The sequence below is a fragment of the Hyla sarda genome, chromosome 6, assembly GCF_029499605.1.
Source record: "Hyla sarda isolate aHylSar1 chromosome 6, aHylSar1.hap1, whole genome shotgun sequence".
Taxonomy (NCBI): domain Eukaryota; kingdom Metazoa; phylum Chordata; class Amphibia; order Anura; family Hylidae; genus Hyla; species Hyla sarda.
Window position 1 is genome coordinate 36388433 of NC_079194.1, and position 24839 is coordinate 36413271.

The following is a 24839-nucleotide window of genomic DNA, read 5'->3' on the forward strand; positions in this document are numbered from 1 at the left end:
GTATACGATACTTTGTAAATGTGGTGACAGGGGGGTGCAAGGTTTACTTTTCAGGTGGAGACAGCTTCTCCTGGGCCAGGCGCGGGGCAATAAACACACCAATGCCAGGTTACAGATAACTGTCTTTTACTGAGGCAGGAGCAGATGGTACAATACTTACAGCACATCATAGAGTAGAAGGGATGCAGTGTAACCCTTGGAGCCCTGTTGCCTTGCTGGGACTTTTGGTGGTTTACACCCACTTGAATTGAACAGACTTTAGACTTGATTTTGAGATATCCCACGCTGACTAGGGTTCTAAGGTCCAATCTAACTGACACCGCCAGGGTATGAACTAGCCCTTGAGATCCAGCTGCCGGTGGCTTTCTACTGTATCTATCCCGGACTAGCACAAGGTGGCCCATCGACTCACCAGCTCCTGTGCACACAGTTAAGGATTTCTGACTCATCGAGGGTGGGGAACACTTTCAGAATAGCCTGGTCGCTTGTTTAGGATTTTCTTTAGGCTTCTCCTTGGATCACCTCACTCTCCTTCCAACTCCTTTCCACACTGCAGCTCACACTGAGCTCGGCACACACTGAACAAAAAAATTGAATTAAAGGGGTTATCCAGGAAAAAACTTTTTTTTTATAGATCAACTGGCTCCAGAAAGTTAAACAGATTTGTAAATAACTTCTATTAAAAACTAGGGAAAAACACAGATATAAAATGTAGCTTTTATTAATTTAAACAGGCATAAAACATATATAATGTCCACAAAGTTAATCAAGTACTATAAGGCACCGTACTTAGCCAAATAAATATTGGCCAAACACTGTGACCACAACTAACCTGACCCTGCTAGGCACAAGGCCCCCTGCCTATTACTGCAGGGAGGCTCTCCTTGCGACGGCCAGCCTGCAGCTGGAACCTCCTACCTCACCCTTATTTAGGAATAGGACAGGAGGATATGTTGGTCAACAGTGGTGTATAGTTATTAGACCTCCAAACCACTAGTGAGGTATATAACTTGCAATTTTACAAAGTTTGCATAATATGTAATATTTGCACACAGTTATACAATGCATAAATTCCAACGCGTTTCGTTGTTGCCAAATACAAAGCGGCACAACTCATCAGGGAGTAGTGCAGATGGGGTAGATGCTATGGGAAGATGCCAACATCTAGATCCAACTTCTCACTTAGACAATATCAAGTTGATCATATGAAGGAGGTGTAGATATACAAGCGTGTGCTTGGGTCACGGTATGGAATGCCTGTTGAAAATAAATGACCTAGGAGTCGCATCCAGTTGTAGCCTGATCTCTAAAAGAGGAGATACAGCGTAGCTTGATGATGATGTAGCATAATATAACACAAGCCGCCACCTTAGAAATAGGTAGATAAGGGATGGAATACTTTATAATACAGAGCCTGATGATTTCAGGTCCCGGTGCCGTGATGAGGCATCCCTTAATGTATTCCTTCTTGCCGCCAGATATGATGCGTGGCTAGAGGTAAGTGTTGTCACTGCAGTCACCGGCAGAGGCTAGAAGCGGTTAGATGCATGCGGGCGGTCCCAGGTCCCCAGTACTTTTGAGCTGCTGAAGTTGAGCTGTTCTTTTCTGTCTAAGTGCTCTCTGATGACACGTGTCTCGGGAACCGCCCAGTTTAGAAGCAAATCCCCATAGCAAACCTCTTCTACTCCGTGCAGTTCCCGAGACAAGCAGAGATGTCAGCAGAGAGCACTGTTGCCAGACAGAAAACAACAACTCAACTTCAGCAGCTGATAATTAATGAAAGGATTAAGATTTTTAATAGAAGTAATTTAAAAATCTGTTTAACTTTCTGGAGCCAGTTGATATATAAAAATATTTTTTTTCCTGGATAACCCCTTTAACTAAATACCCCCCTCCCCCCCCCCCCACACACTTTATATAAGAGCAATTTAGGGGTCTCCCATTGGGTATCAGGGTCACCTGGTTACTCTGCATTATCTCCTAAGGGTACAGCACACATATCAACACATATAAAACATTAATACTCCACATTACATAATCTCATATGAAACAACAGAGCAGTGAGCCTAACACAGGAGCAGCAGGCCTGCCCGAGGCACTCTCTAGCCCACAGGACAACCTTTGGTGCTGGGACACCACATACAGTATTTTGGAACAATCGTGGCAAAAACTGAAAAAAATCAACAAGACATGCAATGTGTTTGTCTACTATAAATCCTGATCCCATAAAGATAGCAGCAGTATACAGATAGAGCTGAGAGGGAGGTGAATAACTACTATTTATACTGATATCATTGAGATAGCAGCAGCAAACAGAGTTGCAAACAGAGTTGGACAGGAGGTGAATAACTATTATATATCCTGGTCCCATAGAGATAGCAGCAGCAGTATACAGATAGAGCTGGTGGGGACGGGTATGGAAGTTAGCAGGAGCAAATTGATAGGTGGCAAAGTCTTCCTGTAGTTCACAAGAAGTCAGCTGACCCAGGACTGACCACTTCCTCTAATGCATTAAACAATGAATTTCTGTGGGTCAGACTAGTGATCACATAACCCAGTTACTGTAAGGAAACACATATATGCAGCTGTGCTGGAATAAAATAGATGGTTCTGTAGGACTAATGACGGTGTGTTTGCATGATGTGGGCAAAAACAACAACAACAACCTGGAGTGCTTCTTTAAGTTTAAATATAGTGCTGTATTACTTTTTGTGATAATGTTGAAATGAATATATTATATTCTTAGCGCAATGAATAATAAATACTCTTTTTCATGTCTCCAGGACCCTGTGTGCCTCAGAATGTCTCTGTTTATATTGACTGTCAGACTAACAGTGTCGCTGTATCATGGGCCAGCTCTCCAGGGTCTACAAATTATACCGCACTGATAACTACATCGGACGGCGACATCCATACCTGTCATACCACATCTACTGCCTGTAACATCACTGGGCTGAACTGTGGCGCCACCTATACCCTGACTGTAACAGCCTGTAATGACCGGTGTCTGGGTGAAAGCAGCGCTGAGGTGGAAGTGATCACAGGTATTATCTAGAGCTATGGCCCTGTATGGGACAATGTATATTATGCTGATTAAATATATAGGACGGGTTCACACCTATGTTGGCTGTGATGCTGCTTATTGAGAGCTACTCCAGCTCCTTCAGCTACATTATGTACCAGCTCTCTGCAGTATCTTGTTTGCAACTTTGCTACACCTGAAAAGCAGATTCAGCGAGTTAAAGGGGTACTCCGGTGGAAAATAATTTATTTTAAATCAACTGGTGCCAGAAAGTTATAGATTACTTCTATTAAAAAATCTTAATCCTTTCAGTACTTATCAGCTGCTGTATACTACAGAGAAAGTTCTCTTCTTTTTGAATTTCTTTTCTGTCTGTCCACAGTGCTCTCTGCTGACACCTCTGTCCATGTCAGGAACTGTCCAGAGCAGGAGCAAATCCCCATAGCAAACCTATCCTGCTCTGGACAGAGGTCCCCTCACCGGCCTCCACTGCCTTCCACGGGTCTTCTGCTCTGGTCTGCGATCGAGCAGACTGGAGCAGAAGATAGCCCATAACACTGATCAGTGCTATGTCCTATACATAGCACTGAACAGGATTAGCAATCGAATGATTGCTATAAATAGTCCCCTATGGGGACTATTAAAGTGCAAAAATAAAAGTAAAAAAGTAAAAAAAAATTATAAAAAATTGAAAAACCCTCTCCCCAATAAAAACGTAAATTGCCCCATTTTCCCTATTTCACCCCCAAAAAGGGTGAAAAAAAATGAATATATATATTTGGTATTGCCACGTGCGTAAATATCCAAACTATTAAAATATAATGTTAATGATACCATACGGTGAACAGTGTGAAAGTAAAAAATAAAAAAAATAAAAAAATGGCCAAAATTGCTGCTTTTTTATTCCCCAAAAAATTGATAAAAAATGCATTAAAAGTTTTACATAAGCAAATATGGTATCAATTAAAAGTACAGATCACGGCGCAAAAAATGAGCCCTCATACCCTCAAAAATGAAAAAGTTATAGGTCTTCAAAATAGGGGGATTTTAAACGTACTAATGTTGTTAAAAAGTTTGCAATTTTTTTTAAGCGCAACAGTAATAGAAAAGTATTGACCCAAAGAATAAAGAACACAGGTCATTTTTACCGTAAATTGTATGGCGGGAAAACAAAACCTTCAAAAATTTGCAAATTTGCAGTTTCCTTTTTAATTTCCCCACACAAATAGTATGTTTTTGGTTGCGCCATACATTTTATGGTAAAGTGAGTGATGGCATTACAATGCACAACTGGTCACGCAAAAAACAAGCCCTCATACTAGTCTGTGGATGAAAATGTAAAAGAGTTATGATTTTTTGAAGGTGAGGAGGAAAAAATGAAAACAAAAATTAAATTGTCTGAGTCCTTAATGCCCAAATGGGGCACTCCGAGCCTAGACATCTTATCCCCTATCCAAAGGATAGAGGATAAGATGTCAGATCGCCGTGGTCCCGCTGCTGGGGAGCCCCGGGATCCCCGCTGCGGCACCGCGCTATCATTACAGCACAGAGCGAGTTGGCTCTGTGCGTAATGACGGGTGATTCAGGGGACGGAGCAGCGTGACGTCATGGCTCCGCCCCTCATGACATCACGGCCCGTTCCCTTAATGCAAGTTTATGGCAGGGGGCGTGACAACTGCCACGCCCCCTCCCATAGACTTGTATTGAAAGGGGCGGGCCGTGACATCACGAGGGGCGGAGCCATGACGTCAAGCTGCTCCGTTCCCTGTATCGCCCGTCATTACGCACAGAGCCAACTCGCTCTGTGCTGTAATGATAGCGCGGTGCCGCAGCGGGGATCCCGGGGCGGAATACCCCTTTAAGGGGATAATAAATGTGTATGTGAAAAAGTGTATGTGAAAAATTGTTCTTGTCATTTTATTTTTATTAACCCTTTTACAGCCCCCTGTGCACCAGAACATGTCCATGCAGAGACGGACTGTGCCACCAATGCTATTGTCCTTTTCTGGATGCAGAATAATGGAACCTACAACTTCACCTCCATTCTAAGGACACCAACCGGGAACATGACCTGTATATCCGACCAGATGAACTGCACCTTCTATAACCTGCCGTGTGGACATGAGTTCATGGTGTCTGTGTGGGCCGCCAACAGCCTCTGTAGAGGACCGATGAGCACATCTGCAAAGGCCCAGACGGGTAAAAATGATTTTGAAAGGTGCTCTGAGGAGGGAAGAGGTTCTTCCTGAGCTGAGCCAGATGTACAGGGAGTCCTTCAGGCAATGCTTCATGGGAAATGCTTGCAAATTAGCTTTCTTCCAGAAGTACAAATTCTCTCTCTAGGGCCACCTATAGGTAGCTACCTTGTAAGTCACATCTGTAGCTGCCAGGATTGACGCCTAGTGTAGGCTTCTTCTGTTTTAGCCTCTTCACTTCAAAGCTTGATATGTTGTTAAAGGGGTACTCCGGTGGAAAACTTTTATTTTTATTTATTTTTATTTAATCAACTGATGCCAGTAAGTTAAACGGATTTGTAAATTACTTCTATTTAAAAAAAATCTTAACCCTTCCAGTACTTATTAGCTGCTGAATGCTACAGAGGAAATTCTTTTCTTTTTGGAACACAGTGCTCTCTGCTGACATCACGAGCACAGTGCTCTCTGCTGACATCTCTGTCCATTTTAGGAACTGACCTGAGCAGCATATGTTTGCTATGGGGATTTTCTCCTACTCTGGACAGTTCTTAAAATGGACAGAGATGTCAGCAGAGAGCACTGTGCTCGTGATGTCAGCAGAGAGCTCTGTGTTCCAAAAAGAAAATAATTTCATCTGTAGTATTCAGCAGCTAATAAGTATTGTAAGGATTAAGATTTTTTAATAGAAGTTATTTACAAATCTGTTTAACTGTCTGGCACCAGTTGATTTAAAAAAAAAAAAAGTTTTCCACTGGAGTACTCCTTTAAGCCAGAACAGTTGGGGTGGGGGAGACAGGGAATCGGTTATATATATATATATATATATATATATATATATATATATATATATATATATATTATTATTTTTTCCCTGCCATTTCTATCCCAGTCTGACCCATTCCAATGCCCCACAATTGTGGTGAACAGGCTCCAGCTGGCATAGGAAAAAATAAATAAATAAAAAGGAAGCTGAATGCTAATGGTTCAGCTTTGTATTTTCTCCCTGAACTTATCATAGAAATTAGTGCAGGGAGGAGAGAAATGTGCTACCACTCTACGGATGCACAGTCACAGCCATTTAGGTCAGTGTTTTCCAAACAGTGTGACTCCAGCTGTTGCATAACTACAACTCCCAACATGTTGTTTGGAAAACACTGATTAAGGCGATGGCAGATATCCAACCCATACGCTGTAAGTTATGTCTGTAGTTGCCAGGATTGACGCCTAGTGTAGGCTTCTTCGGTTTTAGCCTTTTCACTTCAAGGCTTGTTGTATTGAATATTTTGTTAAGCCGGAACAGTTGAGGGGAAGAGGCAGGGAATCTGGGTGGGTGTATATATATATATATATATATATATATATATATGTTAGGGATCGACCGATATTGATTTTTTTAAGGCCGATACCAATAATCTGTGGCGGTTAGGGCCGATAGCCGATAATTTATACCAATATTCCGGTATAAGTTATCGGCTATTTATCCCCCCCGGCGACACCGCTGCAGATCATTGATTTAAAGCGGGCGCTTTAAATCAATGAACTGCAGCGGCTTTTGCGGGCCAGAGACCGACACCGCCACCCGCTTCTCTCCCCCTGCCTGTCCGGGGGTCCTCCTGAGTCCTATCACCGTGATCGCACCCCCCACCGCCCCGCGCCACGTTCCCCACCGCCCCGCATCGCACCCCCCACCGCACCGCCCCGGCCCCATTGCCTCCCCCATGCCCTGTTTTATAATTACCTGTTCCCGGGGCCCGGGGTCCACTCTACATCTGGCTCCGGTGGCGTCCTCCTGAGCTGTCACTGTGTGCACTGACGGTGATGCCGCGTAACGCGGGACGCAGCAGGAGCCAGAAGGGGGTGCGACGCGGTGTGGCGAGGTGGGGTGGGTCGGTGGAGGGGTCGGTCGCGGTACGGTGGGGGCGGTGCGGGGGGCGGGACATTATCGGATTATCGGCAAGGTAATTGCCGATATCGATAATGCCCAAAATCGATAATATCGGCCAAACCGATAATCGGTCGATCCCTTATATATATTTAGCTATTTCTATCCCAGCGGGACTCTTTCCAATGCCACACAATTGAGATAAACAGGCTCCAGCTGGCATAGAAAAAAAAATGTACTCACCTGCCCTGATCCCCCACCTCTTCCCACTCAACCGATCCGGCTAAGCAACTTTCCTATTGACATGCAAGAAGCACCCATCCATCCAATCACTGTGTTACCGCTAAGGCCAGTGACTGGCTGAGCAGGTGTTTCCTGCATGTTACTATTCTGAGACCAGGGACTTGTGGGACGGACATGTTTGAGGCTTTGGGTGAGTATCATAGCACCTAGAGGACATTTTTTTTTTTTTTTTTTATATTCTATAACATTAAGGTTATGTCCTCTTTTTTTTTAATTATTTTTTTATTTTATTTTTTATCATGAAATCTGCAGCCCCTTGTATTCCAATGAGTGTGAACACAGCCCTGGACTGCATTAGTAACTCAGCGCTGATTTCCTGGAGCGAATCTCAAGGAGCCTTAAATTATTCATCCTCATTGGTCGGACCTGAAGGAGAAAGGTACAACTGCAGCAGTCAGGAGACGTCGTGCTGGGTGACAGACGTCCCCTGTGGGGGTGAATATACCGTAGCAATGATGGCTCAGAACGACATCTGTCGCAGTGTAAAAAACAGCGACGCCACGCTGCAAACGTGTAAGAGACTTTCTAGTCTACCGTCTAAAATCCGAATAGATTTGTTGTTGAAATATGACATAAAATTCAAATTATCGAGTCCCAAAAGTAACTCGTTCTCTCTTTTTTTTAGGTCCTTGTGTCCCACAAAATATGTCGATATTTTCTCCCTGCAACTCGAGTGAGGTCAAGGTGCAGTGGGTGGCATCCGCAGGGGCTGTGCGCTATGAGGCCAATGTAATATCACCTAATGGAACACATTATATGTGCAACACGACTAACACCACCTGCGACATTGGGGGACTTCAGTGTGGACAGACGTATAATGTTACCGTCACCGTATTCAATGACCATCTGGCTAACGTCAGCCTAGAGCAGCAGACATTTAGCACGAGTAAGATACCGCAAGATCTGTAGCAGGAAGCTGAATGCTAATAGTTCAGCTTCCTGTTTTCTCCCTGAACTGATCAAAAAAATAGTGCAGGGAGGAGAGAAATGTGCTACCACTATACAGAGGCACAGTCACAGTTATTTAGGTCAGTCTTTTCCAAACAGTGTGCCTCACGCTGTTGCAAAACTACAACTCCCAGCATGCCCGGACAGCCTTCGGCTGTCCGGGCATGCTGGGAGTTGTAGTTATGCAACAGCTGGAGGCGCACTGTTTAGAAAACACTGATGTAAATAGCTATACAACCTATAAAAAGTTTTGGATTCAGACTGTGCTCATTTAAAGGGGTACTCCGCCCCTAGACATCTTATCCCCTATCCAAAGGATAGGGGATAAGATGTCAGATCGGCGCGGTCCCGCTGCTGGGGACCCCTGGGATCCCCGCTGCGGCACCCCGCCATCATTACTGCACAGAGAGAGTTCGCTCTGTGCGTAATGAAGGGCGATACGGGGGACGGAGCAGCGTGATGTCATGGCTCCGCCCCTCGTGACATCACGGCCCGCCCCCTTAATGCAAGTCTATGGGAGGGGGCGTGACTACCGCTACGCCACCTCACATAGACTTTTATTGAAAGGGGCGGGCCACGACGTCAAGAGGGGCGGAGCCCTGACGTAACGATGCTCCGGCCCCTGTACTGCCGTCATTACGTGCAGAGCGAACTCGCTCTGTGCTGTAATGAGAGAGCGGTGCCGCAGTGGGGATTCCGGGGCTCTCCAGCAGCGGGACCGCAGCGATCTGACATCTTATCCCCTATCCTTTGGATAGGGGATAAGATGTCTAGGGGCGGAGTACCCCTTTAAATTAGTGCTCGTTAGTCATTAAAACTAATTTTTGCTATTGCACTCCTCATGGTAAATAAAAAAAATCTCTCTTTTATACTTGGCTTAAAAAATAAATAAAAATAAGTTTTCCGTGTTTTATTTGTGTTTAACCCCTTAACGACGCAGGGTGTAAATGTACGTCCTGGTGCGGTGGTACTCAATGCACCAAGATGTACATTTAAGTCCTGTACATGACCGCGAGCTTCGGATCGATGCTCGTGTCATGCGTGGCAGCTCGCCAGGGACCCGCCGGTAATGGCCGACATCCGCGATCGTGCGGATGGCCGCCATTAACCCCTCAGATGCCGTGATCAATACAGATCACGGCATCTGCGACAGTGCGGTCACTAAGATGGATGATCGGATCGCCCGCAGCACTGATCCGATCATCCATAATGGTGGACGTAGGTCTCCTCACCTGCCTCCGGCCGTCTCCCGGCGTCTTCTGCTCTGGTCTGAGATTGAGCAGACCAGAGCAGTAGATAGCAGATTATACTGATAAACATATTTGGTATTGCCGCGTGCGTAAATAGCAGAACTATTAAAATATAACGTTAATGATCCGGTACGATGAACAGCGTAAACGTAAAAAATAAATAAAAATAAAATAAAGTTCTAAATTGATGCTTTTTTACAATATCTTATTCCCCCAAAAAACTGATATAAATGTATTAAAAGTTTTACATATGCAAATGTGGTATCAATAAAAAGTACAGATCACAGTGCAAAAAATTAGCCCTCATACCGCCGCTTATACGGAAAAATTCAAAAGTAATGGGTCAGCAAAATAGAGGGATTTTAAACGTACTAATTTGTTTAAAAAGTTTGCGTTAAAGAAAACATGTCTATTTTATCATAAAGTGTACAGCATGAAAATGAAACCTTCCAAAATTAGCAAAATTGCGTTTTTTTTTTAAATCAATTTCCCCACACAAATAGTATTTTTTTGGGTGCGCCATACATTTTATGGTAAAACGAGTGATTAAAAAAAAAAAAAACTGGTCGCGCATACTAGTCTGTGGATGAAAATATAAAAGAGCTATGATTTTTAGAAGGCCAGGAGGAAAAAACGAAAACGTAAAAATAAAATTGACCTTAAGGCCCAAATGGGCTGAGTCCATAAAAAGCTGCCACTAGGTGTCTCCCTACTTTTCCAGAGCACATTTCCCCCCATCTCCTGCACAGACTTTGGACTCCTGCTGGCCTGGCAGAAGTCCAAAAGCAGGAAATGCAGTCTGGAGTGCTGAAGAGGGTGTGTGTGCAGCCTTAGCCAGTCATAGCTCATCTCACACTGAACTCCTCTGGGCTGTGTTTAGCAGAGTGAGGGAGGAAGTTCTCCCCTGTATGGCTTCAGATGATGTCACTCCTGCTGGGAAACGCCCCTTCCCGGTCTGTGAATCTGACGGAGACTGAGCAAAAACTACAGAGCAATATCAAGATAGAAAACGGTTAACTGGGAGGATTATAAAATTTAACAAGATCATGACCGGTACTCTTTAAGTTGCACAAGGTGCAAAGACAAAAATTCTAAAATTGAGCACAGTAAGAGTGGTAATAGGGCTCAACCCCCTTCCCTTTAATGCAGAAAAAGACGCTCACCCTACACTTTATAAGGGAGATCCTCAGTTGTTTTCTTTCTCACCCCAGGTCCTTGCATTCCTACTAACCTGCGGGCTGAGCTTCTTTGTGGCAACACTTCTGCAACTTTACTGTGGGATCCTGCACAAGGAGCCGCAACGTATTCTGTGCTGGTGACCGGGTCAGATGCCTGGAGGGGGACCTGCAGCTCGAGCAACACAACCTGCGAGATCAGCGACCTCCAGTGTGGACAGGGGTACAGAGTGACCCTCATAGCATCAAATGCACATTGCAGCAGCGCACCCAGCACCTTGGATTTTTACACAGGTAAAATTAGGATTTACTAGAGACCTTCCTGCTCTTACAAAAAAAAAAAAAAAAAAAAAAACCAGCTAAACTGCAATACCAGAGTTGACCCATGGACAGTTGTGGCACTGTTTTGAAAAAGAGAAAGGAAGGCAGCACAGTGGCTCAGTGGTTAGCACTGGTGCCTTGCAGCGCTGGGGTCCTGGGGCCAAGTCCCATCAAGGACAACATCTGCAAAGAGTTTGTATGTTCTTACTGTGTTTGAGTGGGTTTCTTCTTACACTTCAAAACATACTGATAGGTTTAAATCAGCAGTCTTCAAACTGTGGCCCTCCAGATGTTGCAAAACTACAACTCCCAGCATGCCCGGACAGCCAAAGGCTGTCCGGGCATGCTGGGAATTGTAGTTTTGCAACATCCGGAGGGCCACAGTTTGAAGACCGCTGATTTAATGGGGTACTCCGGTGAAAACCTTTTTTCTTTTAAATCAACTGGCTCTGGAAAGTTAAACAGATTTTTACATTACTTCTATTAAAAAATCTTAATCCTTCCTGTACTTATTAGCTGCTGAATACTACAGAGGAAATTCTTTTCTTTTTGGAATGCTCTCTGATGACATCACGAGCACAGTGCTCTCTGCTGACGTTATTGTAATAATAATAAGTCTTTATTTATTGTTGTCCTTAGTGGGATTTGAACCCAAGTCCCCAGCACTGCAAGGCAGCAGCGCTAACCACTGAGCCACCATACTACCCTTAGCATACATCCGCTATGCACGGCTGCTAAAATGGACAGAGATGTCAGCAGAGAGCACTGTGCTCGTGATGTCATCAGTGTTCCAAAAAGAAAGGAATTTCCTCTGTAGCATTCAGCAGCTAATAAGTACAGGAAGGATTAAGATGTTTTAATAGAAGTAATTTACAAATATGTTTAACTTTCTGGCACCAGTTGATTTAAAAGAAAAAAGGTTTTCACCGGAGTACCCCTTTAAATTGTGAGCCCTAATGGGGACAGGGACCAATCTGTGTGTTCTACATAAATAAAGATTTATTATTATGTTCCCTGGACAGTATATGTAAGGCTACTTTCACACAGCCGTTGTGCCCCGTCCTTAAACGGCTGTTAGGCCCTTTTTTTTTTTTACGGCCCTAATTAGGACTGGGCACAACGGGCAATAACGGGTCCCAATGGATCCCATTTACTATTATGGGATCCTTCGGGCGCCGTTATTTTGCAGCGGGAGAAAAAGATGGCGCAAGTAGTATTTTATCTCCAGCTATTCACCCCCGTTTCCCCCGATGAACGTCAGTGTGAAAGAAGTCTATAGCGGTTGTTTGGTGGAAAAAAATAACAGGATGCAGACAATGTCAGGGTGCATGCACACCACGTTTTTGCTATCCAGTTCCCGTATCAGGTTTTTTGTAAAAAATGGATAGGCAAAAACCGGACTCAACCGTATTAAACCGTCTGCACATAGATCAGGTGCACAGGTTGTATCCGGTTTGAATCGTGACGTAGGGTTTAATCCAGTTGTATCCGTTTTCACTCTAAAAAAACGTATACGTCTGTCAATGTTCGCCTTGTTTTTAAATAAAGTTTTTCCAGAAAGAACATTCTAGAAGGTGGGTGGTGTTTTCGTCTTGCATTGCGCATGTGCAATAATAAAAACGGAGGGATTAAAACGGATGCAACCGTACATTCATACGGTTCAGTCCGGTTCTCATTGACTTCCGTGTTAATAAAAACGCTGTAGACTCCGGTTGCGAACACGGCTGAAAAACCGGGCCCAACCGTAAAAGTCGCCAAACGGACGTAACCGTATGATGCGTTTGCAATACGGTTTGCAATGTTAAGTCACTACATCCGGTTTTCAATACGTTTTAGAACGGTTTTTGAAGGAAAACCGTATACGGGAACTGGATAGCAAAAACGTGGTGTGCGTGCACCCTTATACAGAGGAGTGGACACAGGTACAAAATACAGATGTGTCCACAATTAGATGTGTGAAAATTTAATTAAAGGGGTTATTCAGCTATTAAAAACATATTCCCCATCCACAGGACAGGGCCTAACGGTGGACCCTCCGGCCCCCACCTTCTGAGATGTACTTATCCCAGGATTGCCAACCTGCTCAGCCAATCACTGACTGAAATGGGATCCCATTGGATTGCCTAAGTGGGCTGTCACTGCTGAGGGGGTGAAAGGGTTCACCGGAGAGTCTCAGGCCCCTGTTCTGGAGACAGAAGATACATTTTGATAAGCTGGATAACCCCTTAAAGTGTACCCGTCAGATCCAACAAAAAAACATTTTTTTAATATATCACTCAGTACCTAATCCTGACCATGTACATCTAATTTTTATGTGTCTAGCACCTTTGTTTATTTATTTATTACACTTTTAATTTAGCTCACTAGTCTGAATTCCTCTCAAAGGGAGGGGGCGTGGCCTCACTGTGCAGGTCTCCGCCCCCTCCCTCATTATGCTGTCTGCTCACATCTCCCCTAGCATTAGCAAAACTACAACTCCCAGCTTGTCCTCACTGACAGTAGCCGGACACAAGATGACAGTGGGAGGATTTTTCCTCCAGCTGTGAACCCTGCACTCACAGCTGTCAATCAAGGAAGTGTGTCCATGACATAGGTGATGATGCATGGACACAGCAGGACTAGTATGTGTCCAAGCAGGCAGGGGGGGCATTTGTTTGACTGGCTTTTTCAGTAGGAAATACTGACCATTTTCTAATGAAAGCAATTGCAAAACCTATTGGTTATACATGCTTTACAACATATCAAAAGTTTTTGTATCTGACAGTGCCCATTTAAGGACTCCAAAAGCCCCCAACAGGATGCAACTCATATCACAACCACTAGGTGGCCACATATAGACACAACTCCTGACAGCAAATCGAAAAATCATGTTTTATTTTATTGTTGTCCTTTTACACATGTAAAATTCGGTAGGTGCTGCTTAGTATTATTATTGCACACAGATTAAATGTGTAATCCAAAAATAGAAATACAGAGTTGTTTTATTCCAAAACAGCACCACCCCTGTCCTCAGATTGTGTGCGCTATTGCACAATATCACACATAACCTGAGGACAGGGGTGGTGCGGTTTTCAGAAGAAATCAGCTGTTTTTCTATTCCTGGGTGACTTCAGTGCCAGTCACATGATTACGTGTAGTGCATTATACCAGCTGGCAGCCTGATGGCCATGTCTATGCTATTAGATCAGGCAATGAATATTTGAACAGAAGCTTAAAGGGGTACTCCGCCCCTAGACATCTTATCCCCTATCCAAAGGATAGGGGATAAGATGTCAGATCGCCATGGTCCCGCTGCTGGGGAGCCCCAGGATCCCCGCTGCAGCACAGCGCTATCATTACAGCACAGAGCGAGTTCGCTCTGTGCATAATGACGGGCGATACAGGGGACGGAGCCGCGTGACATCATGGCGCCACCCCTCGTGACATCACGGCCCGCCCCCTGCCATAGACTTGCATTAAGGGGGCGGGCAGTGATGTCACGAGGGGCGGAGCCGCGCCCCCTCCCATAGACTTGTATTGAAAGGGGCAGGCCGTGACGTCACGAGGGGCGGAGCCGTGACGTAACGATGCTCCGGCCCCTGTATTGCCCGTCATTAAGTGCAGAGCGAACTCGCTCTGTGCTGTAATGATAGCGCCGTGCCGCAGCGGGGATCCCGGGGCTCCCCAGCAGCGGGACCGCGGCGATCTGACATCTTATCCCCTATCCAAAGGATAGGGGATAAGATGTCTAGGGGCGGAGTACCCCTTTAAAGGGGGTTCTCCAGTGGAAAACATTTTTTTTTTTTTTTTATCAACTGGTGCCAGAAAGTTAAACAGATTTGTAAATTACTTCTATTAAAAAATCTTAATCCTTCCAGTACTTATTAGCTGCTGAATACTACAGAGGAAATTCTTTTCTTTTTGGAACACAGAGCTCTCTGCTGACATCATGACCACAGTGCTCTCTGCTGACATCTCTATCCATTTTAGGAACTGTCCAGAGCAGCATATGTTTTCTATGAGGATTTTCTCCTACTCTGGACAGTTCCTAAAATGGACAGAGATGTCAGCAGAGAGCTCTGTGTTCCAAAAAGAAAAGAATGTCCTCTGTAGTATTCAGCAGCTAATGAGTACTGGAAGGATTACGATTTTTTTATAGAAGTAATTTACAAATCTGTTTAACTTTCTGGCACCAGTTGATAAAAAAAAAAAAAAAAAGTTTTCCACCGGAGTAACCCTTTAACCCTTTAAACTGAAAATTGTGAATCATACTCGCTTCTTTATGTCATTTTCTAGCCCCCTGTGTTCCACAAAACATTAAGCCAACAGTTATGTGCGAGTCAAACACAACAAAAGTGTCGTGGGATCAGACGGCAGGAGCCACAAACTATACTGCGACAGTCACAGGAGGCGATGGAGAAACACATTCCTGCACCACAATAGACACAACATGTGACATTGAGAGTCTGAACTGTGGGCAAACCTACCAAGTTATTGTCACTTCACACGGGGAACAATGTCAAACCGAGAGTACAGCGGTGGAATTCCATACAGGTAATGTATGTCTACATCTATGGCTTCATTACATTATATGGGATTAGATGGGATGCAAGTAGATGGGGAAGAAATGTCTTTTCCTATACAGTGATCCCTCAACTTACAATGGCCTCAACATACAATAGTTTCAACATACAATGGTCTTTTCTGGACCATTTTAAGTTGAAACCAGACTCAACATACAATGTTACGGACAGTCCAGATCTGTGAAACGTGTCAATGGCCGGAAGAACTGACCAATCAGAATGGGCAATTTACTGGTAAAACACCTGTATTACTGAAGCGTATGCACTGACCGGTGTCTGGTAGCACCCCCTACAGTACAGGGAGGTATTACTTGTTCTGTACTACTCTTTACCTGTATTACTGAAGCGTATGCACTGACTGGTGTCTGGTAGCGCCCCCTACAGTACAGGGAGGTATTACTTGTTCTGTACTACTCTTTACCTGTATTACTGAAGCGTATGCACTGACTGGTGTCTGGTAGCGCCCCCTACAGTACAGGGAGGTATTACTTGTTCTGTACTACTCTTTACCTGTATTACTGAAGCGTATGCACTGACTGGTGTCTGGTAGCGCCCCCTACAGTACAGGGAGGTATTACTTGTTCTGTACTACTCTTTACCTGTATTACTGAAGCGTATGCACTGACTGATGTCTGGTAGCGCCCCCTACAGTACAGGGAGGTATTACTTGTTCTGTACTACTCTTTACCTGTATTACTGAAGCGTATGCACTGACTGATGTCTGGTAGCGCCCCCTACAGTACAGGGAGGTATTATTTGTTCTGTACTACTCTTTACCTGTATTACTGAAGCGTATGCACTGACTGATGTCTGGTAGTGCCCCCTACAGTACAGGGAGGTATTACTTGTCCTGTACTCTTTACTTGTATTACTGAAGCGTATGCACTGACTGATGTCTGGTAGCGCCCCCTACAGTACAGGTAGGTATTACATGTTCTGTACTCTTTACCTGTACCAGGGTTAGCTGCTCCTTTGGACACCAGGTGAGGGCGGCTCCATGTTACTTTTTTAGGACATTGCCTGTACTGTACAGGACCTTGAAGAAGCTCCTGTCCTCTACATAGGCCAGTGTTTCCCAAGCAGGGTGCCCCCAGCTGTTGCAAAACTACAACTCCCAGCATGCCCGGACAGCCTTTGGCTGTCCGGGCATGCTGGGAGTTGTAGTTTTGCAACAGCTGGAGGCTCCCTGCTTGGGAAACACTGACATAGACAATTATTTACAGCTCCCAGCAGATCTTTCTTACTTTTATATGTAAGGATTTGCTTTATCTGTATTAGTTATCTACTTATTTTTCTTTAATTCTCACTTTTTCCTATTTTTGGATGACATTTTGGTGGCATCAGGACCAATTACCAGGTTTCCATAGAGTTCTGGTCTCAACATACAATGGTTTCAACATACAATGGTCGTCCCGGAACCAATTAATATTGTAACTTGAGGGAGCACTGTATCTCTTAAAATTAAAAAAAATCTTCATAAAAAAACACGAATTGAAAAATAAATAACTAATAAAATTTCTCATGCTGTCGGCATCACAGCTGAGGACAAAATGGTAGCACCAGCCACATATAGGACATAAAATAGCAACTGGAGGGTAGTCAAAGTGAGATATACAAATAATACCAAAGAGAAAAGACAAAAAATGTACCAATAAAATAAGTCAATAAATGAATGGTGAATGAAGAGTAAATAAATCCTGATTAAATTAAGAATAACTAACTTATTAACTAAATAAATAAATACATTAATAATAATTAAATACATAAATACAAAAGTACAATTCATAAATCATAAACACAATAGGGAATAGTATCCATATATTAATAAAAAAAAACAGTGGCCTAGATTTACTAAAAGTCTAATTCTTAGTATTGTATTTTAGGCCATGTTTGTAGCTGTAAAAAAAAAACAAAAAAACATACAAGCGTTTTTCTAAAAAAAAAAAAAAAAAAAGCAAAGGATGGGGCACCTAAGTAGTTATATTACTTGTTACTTGAATACACTCATTGGACCACCTTCAGCAGGTCGCATGTGTGGTGAGCCACAGGGGGGTGCGATGTGAGGTATAGGGGCAGATGGTGTTTCCCAGGGGTAGATGGTGTTAATTCCTTAGTGTTCGTGACGCCAGGGCGTGGTTTACCTATGTAACCAGCCGAAGGTAATCCTGTTACTCCTAGGTTAGGCAGGGGCAAATAATAGTCCAAGGCCAGGTTAAGGTTAACGGTAGCTTTACTGAAGTTGAACAGGTCAAACAGTCTTTACAGGGTAGTGAGGTTCCCAGAGAGGTGACCAGTTACACAAGGGACCTCGCAGCCTTCTGGGACTTGCAGTGACTTTACAGACTCTAGCACAGCCACGCTGACTATAACTGACTTGACTTGACTGAAGATAGTGACAGCAGACAGAGATGACTTGACTTGCTGACTTGTGGCTGTAATTTAGGCTTGAGGCCTCCAGATGTGCTGGACACTGGCTCTGAGATGTCTGGACTGGACTTGACCAAAGCAGAAAGTGAAACACAAGATAAAGATGGTAGCACCTCCCCCTATTATAAAGGGGGGCTGAGCAAGGAGCCCATAGGCCAACTGCGGGTCACCTGGTCACCTGGTGCTCTCTGGGTAACAAAACATCTGACGTGAACATGTGACAACCCTTATCATGTGACTAACAATCATGTGACCATATCAAAGGTTCTTTTACCCTTAATATATAACGTATGGGGGAACACTGCAGGTGAGCCCTGAGGACGTACAGGGACTCAACCTGACAGGACTGTAGACATCACTGGGACATCACACATGTGTCTAATGCAGTGTTTCCCAACCAGGGTGCCTCCAGCTGTTGCAAAACTACAACTCCCAGCATGCCTGGACAGCCTTCGGCTGTCCAGGCATGCTGGGAGTTGTAGTTTTGCAACAGCTGAAGGCACCCTGGTTGGGAAACACTGGTCTAATGAAAATGGTGGCCAGAGGTCTACTTTATATATCACACAAACCTGGGGCCTAAGCCCAGAGCACAAATCCCTATAGGGTGAACCCCCCAAAATAAAATATAACTTTTATTGTATTATCATATAAAATGATGACAAGTGATTAAAACCCCAAATTTCACAGTTCCAGATAAGTAATGAATTCTGGGATTAACCCAGTAGTTTCCTGTCTTATGGGTCTGCAGTACCCAAACAAATGGAATCTGTGAAATAGATTAAAATCTGAAATTTGCCTCCTCTACTAGTTTTGGCGCACCTGCGCCGTCCTCAGGAGGAATATGCGGCAAACACCCGTCCACGTGTCTCACTCTGTCTTTTATATCCTAGGTTAATTACCTCATCACTCCCCGACACTCTACCGGGCCAATCCCTGATTCTTTTCCTTATATCCAATGGGTGCTTTCCACCTCACTTACCTGTGTGGAATATGGCCAACCAGGTTGATGTTTACCTGTTCGTATCTGATGACGTAAGCTAATATCATCACGATGCGCCATTGTTATGATGTCCTGATCATGTGTGTAGTCACTAGTGTTGAGCGGCATAGGCCATATTCGAATTCGCGAATATTCGCGAATATATGGACGAATATTCGTCATATATTCGCGAATATTCGCATATTCGTTATATTCTCGTTTTATTTTCGCGTATGCGAAAATACACGCATGCGAAAATTAGCATATGTGGAAATTCGCATATGCGAAAATTAGCATATGCTAATTTTCGTATATGCGAATTTTCGCACGCCAGTCTCACACAGTAGTATTACAGCCTTCTTTACACCACACAAGCTGGAAGCAGAGAGGGGTGATCAATGTGATGTGTACTGTGAAGAAAAAAAAAAAACGAATATTCGTAATTACGAATGTATAGCGCGATATTCGCAAATAATATTCGAATTGCGAATATTCGCGAGCAACACTAGTAGTCACATGATCGGTTGATCGCTTGTCCTGTTGCCGCGCATGCGCCCGGACTTAAACATCGCCTCCTATTTGGTGCGCAGGCGCGGGGACTTAGAAAATATTCCGCTCGCTTCCAGTGTGTAACTCAATGACAGATGCGGCGCATGCGCTAGGACTTAGAAATCTACAGTCCATTCATTTTCTATGTATGTTACTGTTCCGGAGCATAGATATACAGTTACTCTGACTCATATGTATCAAATTTTCCCGGAGGATATTTGTCCCATAGGATAAGACCACCATATGGTCAACTGGTGTTTTCAGTCACTAACTGCATTGAATATTCATATATATAGTTAATTACACAATCAATAGGTTATGATCCTATAGTTAGTTAACGACATCATGCGATCTTAAAGATGATGGGATGACCATACATAAACATAAACATAAAGGTAAGTATTATCTATGTTGTTCAATCGAATTTTAGTGCTGGGGAGATCAATGACCAGTGGCAAACAATTTTAGAGTAGAGTTCTAACTCCTGCTTCATTCAAAGTCCCTGTTTCCATGGGACCTTCCATCTTATTAACAGAGTGGACATAATATACATGGGGGGTGTTTTATTGTCATCTCAAATTTGCCTTAAACCATAATAACTTATTGCGGATCTAGAAAAGCGGCGAAGGAAAACCCTTCATTTAGACCCAAAGGGGCCATACTTTTAAGTCTATGTATCCATCTCGCCTCTTCTTTCAGTAGTAATGAGTCTATATTACCCCGCCTGGGACCTAGACGTAACTGACAGAGACCTACAAAGCATATGTCTTTCAAACTGCTGTTATGACAAGCCTGCATATGACGAGATATAGGGGTGTCCTTTGCTGTTCTTATGCAGCTTAGATGCTGGGAAATTCGTCTCTTAAATTCTTGAGTCGTTTTACCCACATAGATTCTCGGGCATGAGCAGACGGCCACATAGATAATGTTTTTGCTATTGCAGTTCATAAATTGCCTAATCTCATAAGTCCGAGAGTCTATGGGGTTCGTAAAAGTCTTGCCTTTAATGATATATGTACAAAAGGTGCAATGTCCACATGCATATGAGCCAACCGTCTTGTTGCTCAGCCAATTTTTGTTTGTGTTAGATACATCTAGATGACTATGCACCAACAGATCTTTTAAATTAGGTCCCCTCCTAAAAGTTATGCTCGGTTTCGCTCCTATCGCAGGTGCCAAATCCCTATCATTCGACAACAAATGCCAGTGTTTGCGAAGGATTCCCATGATCTTGTTGGTATATCCATCATAGGATCCTATGCATCGTATTTGGTTTTCTTGATCTCTACGGGTTTCAGACCTAAGTGTGTAATTTCTGTCTGTTTCTTTTGCCCGATGGTATGCTCTTTTTAGATGTTTCCTGGGGTATTGTCGTTGTCTAAATTTGGAGAAAAGTCTCTTACTTTCCTCTTCAAACTTAACGTCCTCTGAGCAATTACGACGTGCTCGTAGATATTGTCCTATGGGGATACTGGCCTTGAGGCGATCCGGGTGCCAACTGTTCCAATGAAGGAGTGAGTTGGCTGATGTAGGTTTGCGAAAAACCTCCGTCTGTATCTTGAGGTCTTCATCTATGTAGATGTGCAAATCAAGAAAATTAATGGATCTGCCTCCTACCTCGCTGGTGAATACCATGCCTATACTATTAGTGTTAAGTTGGTGAACAAAATCTGTGAATAGTGAAATATCTCCGTCCCAAAGGATTAGGACATCATCGATATAGCGCCCCCAAAAAATAATGTGATCAGTGAAAAAACTAAAAACCTCGTCAAAAACAATAGTGTCTTCCCACCACCCAAGAAATAAATTAGCATATGTCGGTGCACAGGAAGCCCCCATAGCTGTGCCTTGTGTTTGGTGATAGAAAGTGCCATTAAATAGAAAATAATTGTGAGTAAGGATAAATTGGAGTAAATTAATAACAAAAGTGTTGTGTGCTGTGAAAAAAGTGCTCTTAGTGCTCAAAAAATGAGAAATAGCTGTGAGACCCAGGTCGTGTCTAATGTTACTGTATAGACTCTCTACATCTAAGCTCATTAGAGTCATAGATTCTGTTACTGATAAGTCCTGAAGTTTTAATACAGTATCCTTGGTGTCTTTCAGAAACGATGGTAAAGTGACAACAAAGGGGGCCAGTATCTTATCAATATAGACACTGGCACCCTGGGTGAGGCAACTGTTGCCTGACACTATGGGTCTCCTGCGAATAGGTGTAGTGTCCTTGTGCGTTTTTGGCAACGCATAGAACGTTGCAATCGTGGGATGTGCATTATAGAGGTATTTGTGTTCATCCGTGGAAATAAGTAATTGTTCTTTGGCATCTGCCAGTAAAATTTTAAATTGGGCCAGGTATTCACCAGTAGGATCCACTGATAGTGTTTCGTATTTTCCCCTATCATTCAGGAGATCCATTGCCATGGAGACATAGTCAGACCGGTCCATAATCACCATGTTCCCCCCCTTATCAGAGGGCTTGATGACTATGGACGGGTCCGCCCTCAGTGTCTCCAGGGCTTGTTGCTCTCCCAGTGTCAGATTTGAGTTAATTAAATGCTTCTGAGGACGGATGGACTCAATAGGTCTACTTACCTGCTCTGTACCACTTCGAGGATCTTGTATAGTCTTTACAAGTAGATCTCCGATATCACCGATCAGTGCTAGGTCCATATTTTGGATCTTGGTTTGTTAATGTCTAGTGATGAGTGGCATTGGCCATATTCAAATTTGCGATATTTCACGAATATACTGACGAATATTCGTACTATATTTGCGTATTTGCTATATTCGCATATTCCTTCTTTAACCTCTGACAAGTGTATTTGCATCATTCTAATTGGCCCACAAGTAAAAAGAAGGAATATGCGCATATGCAGAAAAAAAATGAATATTCGTAATTTCGAATATATAGCGAATATATTCGCAATATTCGCAATTTCGCGAATTTGCGATAAAAATTAGAAATGCGAATATTCGCGCCCAACACTATTAATGTCTACTGTTCTTGCTAACTATTCATGTCTCATTCCTAGGTCCCTGCGCACCTCAACACCTGGACACGGATCCTGCATGCGCTTCAGACTATATTACACTATTGTGGAGCGCCGCCTCAGGAGCCGACTATTACACCGGAACGTTAACTGATCTAAGCGGGAAGACCCTGACATGTAACACTACAGATCTGAGATGTGACATTAGCGGCATTGAGTGCGGTAGCCCGTATACTGTGACCTCTGCAGCACATAATGACCAGTGTCACAGGGGCAACAATCCCGCTGTCACCATTGTAACAGGTAACTATTAGGCTCCCATTTCAGGATTTTAGCTTGAGTTCCGCTTTCACCATCGCATTTCTACAACCAGCCTTAGGGTAAGTTCACATGGGCGGATTACCTGTGGAATTTCTGCAGCGTATTTGCTGCGGAAAATCCGCAGCGGATTTTGCGACCATTGACTTTAACCCCTTAAGGACCAGGCCATTTTACACCTTAAGGACCAGAGCGTTTTTTGCAATTCTGACCACTGTCACTTTAAACATTAATAACTCTGGAATGCTTTTAGTTATCATTCTGATTCCGAGATTGTTTTTTCGTGACATATTCTACTTTAACTTAGTGGTAAAATTTTATGGTAACTTGCATCCTTTCTTGGTGAAAAATCCCAAAATTTGATGAAAAAAATGAAAATTTTGCATTTTTCTAACTTTGAAGCTCTCTGATTGTAAGGAAAATGGATATTCAAAATAAAACATTTTTGGGTTCACATATACAATATGTCTACTTTATGTTTGCATCATAAAATTTATGATTTATTTACTTTTGGAAGACACCAGAGGGCTTCAAAGTTCAGCAGCAATTTGGAAATTTTTCACAAAATTTTCAAACTCGCTATTTTTCATGGACCAGTTCAGGTTTGAAGTGGATTTGAAGGGTCTTCATATTAGAAATACCCCATAAATGACCCCATTATAAAAACTACACCCCCCAAAGTATTCAAAATGACATTCAATAAGTGTATTAACCCTTTAGGTGTTTCACAGGAATAGCAGAAAAGTGAAGGAGAAAATTCACAATCTTCATTTTTTACACTCGCATGTTCTTGTAAACCCAATTTTTGAATTTTTGCAAGGGGTAAAAAGGAGAAAATTTTTACTTGTATTTGTAGCCCAATTTCTCTCGAGTAAGCACATACCTCATATGTCTATGTTAATTGTTCAGCGGGCGCAGTAGAGGGCTCAGAAGGGAAGGAGCGACAAATGGTTTTTGGGGGGCATGTCACCTTTAGGAAGCCCCTATGGTGCCAGGACAGAAAAAAAAAAACCACATGGCATACCATTTTGGAAACTAGACCCCTCAGGGAACGTAACAAGGGGTAAAGTGAACCTTAATACCCCACAGGTGATTCACGACTTTTGCATATGTAAAAAATTAAAATAAATGTTTTACCTAAAATGCTTGGTTTCCCAAAAATGTTACATTTTTAAAAAGGATAATAGCAGAAAATACCCCCCAAAATTTGAAGCCCAATTTCTCCCGATTCAGAAAACACCCCATATGGGGGTGAAAAGTGCTCTGCTGGCGCACTACAGGTCTCAGAAGAGAAGGAGTCACATTTGGCTTTTTGAAAGCAAATTTTGCTCTGGGGGCATGCCGCATTTAGGAAGCCCCTATGGTGCCAGAACCGCAAAAAAAAACCACATGGCATACCATTTTGGAAACCAGACCCCTCGGGGAACGTAAAAAGGGGTAAAGTGAACCTTAATACCCTACAGGTGTTTCACGACTTTTGCATCTGTTAAAAAAAAAAAAAAAATTTTACCTAAAATGCTTGGTTTCCCAAAATTTTTACATTTTTAAAAAGGGTAATAGCAGAAAATACCCCCCAAAATTTGAAGCCCAATTTCTCCCGCTTCAGAAAACACCCCATATGGGGGTGAGAAGTGCTCTGCTGGCGCACTACAGGTCTCAGAAGAGAAGGAGTCACATTTGGCTTTTTGAAAGCAAATTTTGCTCTGGGGGCATGCCGCATTTAGGAAGCCCCTATGGTGCCAGAACCGCAAAAAAAAAACACATGGCATACCATTTTGGAAACCAGACCCCTCGGGGAACGTAAAAAGGGGTAAAGTGAACCTTAATACCCTACAGGTGTTTCACGACTTTTGCATATGTAAAAAAAAAAAAAAATTTTTACCTAAAATGTTGGTTTCCCCAAAATTTTAGATTTTTAAAA

The 24839-nt window shown here is 43.2% G+C and overlaps 1 protein-coding gene across 7 annotated transcripts in view; it reads left to right on the forward strand.

The window, feature by feature from the left end:
- LOC130275479 (uncharacterized) overlaps positions 1–24839 on the forward strand; it is a 157579-nt gene that overhangs the window by 91803 nt on the left and 40937 nt on the right. For 6 of the 7 annotated variants that reach the window (XM_056523512.1, XM_056523513.1, XM_056523508.1 and 3 more), the window contains 7 exons: positions 2784–3044; positions 4964–5221; positions 7655–7915; positions 8028–8288; positions 10812–11069; positions 15372–15629; positions 22643–22903. In XM_056523512.1, the coding sequence (XP_056379487.1) occupies positions 2784–3044; positions 4964–5221; positions 7655–7915; positions 8028–8288; positions 10812–11069; positions 15372–15629; positions 22643–22903 (1818 nt within the window). The remainder of the gene's footprint in view (positions 1–2783; positions 3045–4963; positions 5222–7654; positions 7916–8027; positions 8289–10811; positions 11070–15371; positions 15630–22642; positions 22904–24839) is intronic. The other variant, XM_056523510.1, reaches the window with a different exon arrangement.